Source organism: Notothenia rossii (assembly GCF_949606895.1).
Source record: "Notothenia rossii genome assembly, contig: scaffold_98, whole genome shotgun sequence".
In the NCBI taxonomy this organism is placed as follows: Eukaryota; Metazoa; Chordata; class Actinopteri; order Perciformes; family Nototheniidae; genus Notothenia; species Notothenia rossii.
The window spans coordinates 136,278-140,693 of NW_027640206.1; the positions used below are offsets into that span (position 1 = coordinate 136,278).

Below are 4,416 nucleotides of genomic sequence, written 5' to 3' on the forward strand. Positions count from 1 at the left end.
TTCCCTGGAGAAGTAAACGCATTTCTTTGTGAATAAATTATTCGAATGAGTGGGTGGGTGAGTCAAACGGAACAATTTATGATTTCTAAAGAAGTGTCGCCAGTTGACTTTGACTTCCCTGGAAATGCATTTCTCAAAAGGTTATCAAGGTGGGAGTTATCTAACAATGGGGAGCATACAGGTTTAAGGAAACACACCAACAGTGACTCAAGACTTGCACGCTCCTTTCCCTGATTACAATTCTCTGCAGTCTCATATAAAATGCTTTACTTATTTATTTCAAAATGATTATACACTATGTGTTACATTCATTTATAATACAGTGATGTGCAGTTGTGTGTTGATTTGAGGATGCCCAGAGAGGAAGTTAAGTGTTTCATTTGGATAACACATATTTTAAGTAAAGCAACATTAAACTCCAAACTTGTGGAGTTGTTGATACTGATTCTCATAACAATATAAAAAAACAGTGATGTATTATTGATTATTTTTGAACAAATATAAAACTATGTAAACTGCCTAAGTAAAGACTTTCCACCCTGGAGAAGGAAGTGCATTTCATAAATGTTTTTCAAAGTCTTCACAAGAATCTAGATAATATTGAATCAGAAATAATCATAACTCAGGATCATGTGAGGGTTGTGGATACACCTGCAGCTCCACCCAGCATGAAGGAGTATCCAGGTGTGGGCTCTCTGTATAAATACATGCATGCATTTGATAAAAATTCAAAACACTTGTGACACTTGACAGTTGACTAACTTCTCTTAGTGACAATGGCAGATCAAGTTATTTGTGGAGGATGGACCGAGACACAGGACGCTGATGAGGACACTCAGAAGATTTGTGATGCGGTGAGTTCTCAATCTACGTTCATTCTTCACAAGCTCCAAAGACTACCCTCTGGTCTGGCCTAATGATACATTTTTACACAGGTGAAGGATCAAGTGGAGCAAAGAACCAACCAAAAGTATGCGGTGTACAAAGCAGTGAAATTCCGTTCACAAATTGTGGCAGGAATAAACCTCAGCATAAAGGTAAGGAATATTGGGATTTATGAAAAAAAAGTGTGAAAGCCTCAGATAGCGTGTTTGTCTTTATATCATTGTGACGGAGCGTATCACATGAGTGACTGACTCCGCCACTGACAGCCAACACACACACACACACACACACACACACACACACACACACACACACACACACACACACACACACACACACACACACACACACACACACACACACACACACACACACACACACACACACACCCCAAACATGTCGGAGAAAAGACGGAGGCGCATCACTTCCGTGTTTTAAATTCATGCTATGCAATTTCTTATTTATTTTACGCTTGTTAATTATGGGGAATGATTATGTTTAAGAGGTGGTTAACCTGTTTATCTTTGGGTCGGATTTTTATGTTGAAATGTGGTTTGGAGTTTAATTGTTGTCACCTGTTGACGGTAAGCCTGGTGGGAGGGGCTATGGGTTAATAAGGGACGGGGTTGGCCCTGGAAGGGTCACTCCGAGAATGTTGCAGAGAAGGCAACAACTGATCACGTTTACTCTCCGGGAGTGATGGACGGTCTGATTTGGACGTTTTTGTTTGTTTGTCTAAGTAGTGCTGGTTCGCTATTTATTTTTTTGCTGTTATAAATAAAGTTTTTTGGATCTTAAACAACCGACTAAGCCTATGTATCTAATGGACGAATAGAACCCCATCACAATCATATACAAGATGAATCAATTCATGAACCAAATACATTACTGACAGAAACTCCCTCTGTAGGGAAGACAGGGATTTTAGCCTTTGCAGACTACATGCACTAAAACCTATAGAACATACAGGACAGAGACAAAAACCCAAAAAGCAGAATAGGGCTCTTTAAATCTAATGCAGGTCCAATTCATCGCAGGACAGTTTACTCCAGTTTGACAGAAGCTTCACATGAATCAGATTTATATTTATATTTTCCCTCTCTTTCCTGCAGGTCTTTGCTGGAGAGGAGGACTACATTCATCTGAGGGTTTTCCAACAACTTCCTTGTTATGGAGGAAAGGTTGAGCTGGTCAACGTTGAAGAGGGAAAAACCAAACATGACCCCCTGGGCCCTTTTCCTTACTGTTGACATGACCTTTTTCAACAGTGTAACACTTAAAGGCAGCAGTCTGATATTAAAATGCTCTTCTTCTTTATCCTGAAATGATTAAACAATGATTTTGAATCTGTCACACAGAGATACAGATATTTGGTGTTGGGTAGCAGAAAGTTGAACGCATTTCCTTTTAAATAAATAATAAAGAAAGCATTACAAATCTCAAAATATGTCCTCTGGTTCTTGTGTGTAGCGTTTGATTTTCTTCAGTGAAGTCTGATTTCTAAAATAGTTGTAATCTTGGCGGGACAACCAACGGAACAGGACATGTTGTTGCCCCGACGTAACAAAGCATGGAGTTGGGACATGAGTCGGCGGGACCCCCAACGGTGAAGGGACTTGAGAAGGGACTAGAGAAGGGGCTTGAGTAGGGACTTGAGTAGGGACTAGAGAAGGGACTTGAGTAGGGACTTGAGTAGGGACTTGAGTAGGGACTAGAGAAAGGACTTGAGTAGGGACTAGAGAAGGGACTTGAGTAGGGACTTGAGTAGGGACTTGAGTAGGGACTAGAGAAGGGACTAGAGAAGAGACTAGAGAAGAGACTAGAGAAGAGACTAGGGACTTGAGAAGGGACGGATCGCCAACAGGAGACGGGGAGCTGGAGTCACTAAATACTGATATACATCTGAACATCAGCAGGAGAGGACTCTTTAAAGTAGAGACACTATTCAATCTTTATTTCAGACTCAAGGTCCATATCACATACAAAAAGACAAGACACACATCAATAAATAAGAAAAAAAGCTAAACACAAATCAGATAAAAACAAAAAGATAAAAAAGATAAAATCAGTCCAATCACAGCTAGCCACACATGCTCACTGTCTGTATAGGCTATTGCGCCAATGTCTCCAAATCATGTAAGAGAACCGAGTAGAACTCTTCACAGGGTTGATTAAAATCGAGATAACATGATTGTCCGAGTCTTCTAGGCGACACATGAATTTGTACATTAACTTTCTTAAAAGGGCTCGACAAGTAGGTACCCCCAAGTTAACAAACAGCTGGCTGGCACTGTGCCATCTTGGTACCCTCACCACCAACCGTAAAGCATCATTGTATGCAACTTTTAGTTTTTGTATGCTTCTAGCCTTGTAGTTACTCCACAGGTGAGCCGTGTACAATGGTGCACAGAAAGCTTTAAAAAGTGATACCTTGACATCTACAGAGCACTTGTGAAGTTTCCGCATTAATATGTTTGCCTGGGCATACAGTTTGCAACGTTGTCTATGGATGTTTTTGTCATCTGTGAGATCATCAGAAATATAATGACCAAGGTACTTAATTTCACTGCACACAAGAAGAATGTTGCTACTGAGAATACAATTCATACTGATATACACCTGAACATCAGCAGGAGAGGACTCTTTAACAGCCTGTCCTCCTACAAAAAACGACCAAATAGGTCGATTGTTTAAGCAGTGTTGATCACGATATTACGACCCATAGCCACGTAGCTTTCCCATTATTCATTTCTAGCAGCAGTTTATTACAACCTTTTGTCACGTTTTGTCACGATCGTAATCCCGTGAACTTTAACCTTGCGCATCAATAAAAGTGCGACGAGCCAAGAAGATGAAGATGAAGAAGAAGATGAAGAAGAAGAAGGATTGTTAAAGAGCGTCAGAGCTTTACAAGTGGTAAATCTGATTTCTGTATTTCATTTGATTTGTTTACGCTTTTAATTAATCCTGTCGTTTTTCTACTAATCATGTTTAACCACGATATTTCAGTTTTACGTTTTAGGGCTGGCCCGTGGCATAGGCAGTATAGGCGAATGCATGTTGTTAGCAATAGCATGGCTGTAAAGGTTAGCGCTTAGCGCTTAGCTTATATGCGCTAACGGATATGTATTGCAATATAAGAAGGTTCGTCTACAACAAGTTGTAGGGAGAGTTTTCTCCTTCGCACAAAAGGAGCTAAAATCTTGCCTAAAAACAAAACCCTTGGTAGCACGTGACATAACACATAACAATGGCAAAAGTATGTATATTCAGCTAACCAGACCAGGACATGATATGAACGTAAACAATGCGAAAGGAAATGGCACTTTAATAATAATAATAATAATAGTTGACATTTACATGGCGCTTTTTATAATGCACACACTTTTTCTTTCTTCGAAATGTCACCTAACATGTTGCATTAATGATAGTTAGGGTAAGTTCAACACTTGAATATCATCAGGTCATAGTTGTTTTACTACTTTAAACATTCGCTAATTCAACTTAAGTTTTGTGAAAGCATCACATCTA

At 39.7% G+C, this 4,416-nt stretch overlaps 1 protein-coding gene across 1 annotated transcript; it reads left to right on the plus strand.

Moving 5' to 3' along the window:
* Positions 1-729: 729 nt before the first annotated feature.
* LOC307026962 (cystatin-B-like) lies at positions 730-2,330 on the plus strand. Its single transcript, XM_079695123.1, has 3 exons — positions 730-854; positions 936-1,037; positions 1,998-2,330. The coding sequence occupies exons 1-3, from the start codon at positions 777-779 to the stop codon at positions 2,133-2,135; spliced, it is 318 nt and encodes a 105-aa protein (XP_079551249.1). The 5' UTR covers positions 730-776; the 3' UTR covers positions 2,136-2,330.
* The last annotated feature ends 2,086 nt before the right edge of the window (positions 2,331-4,416 follow it).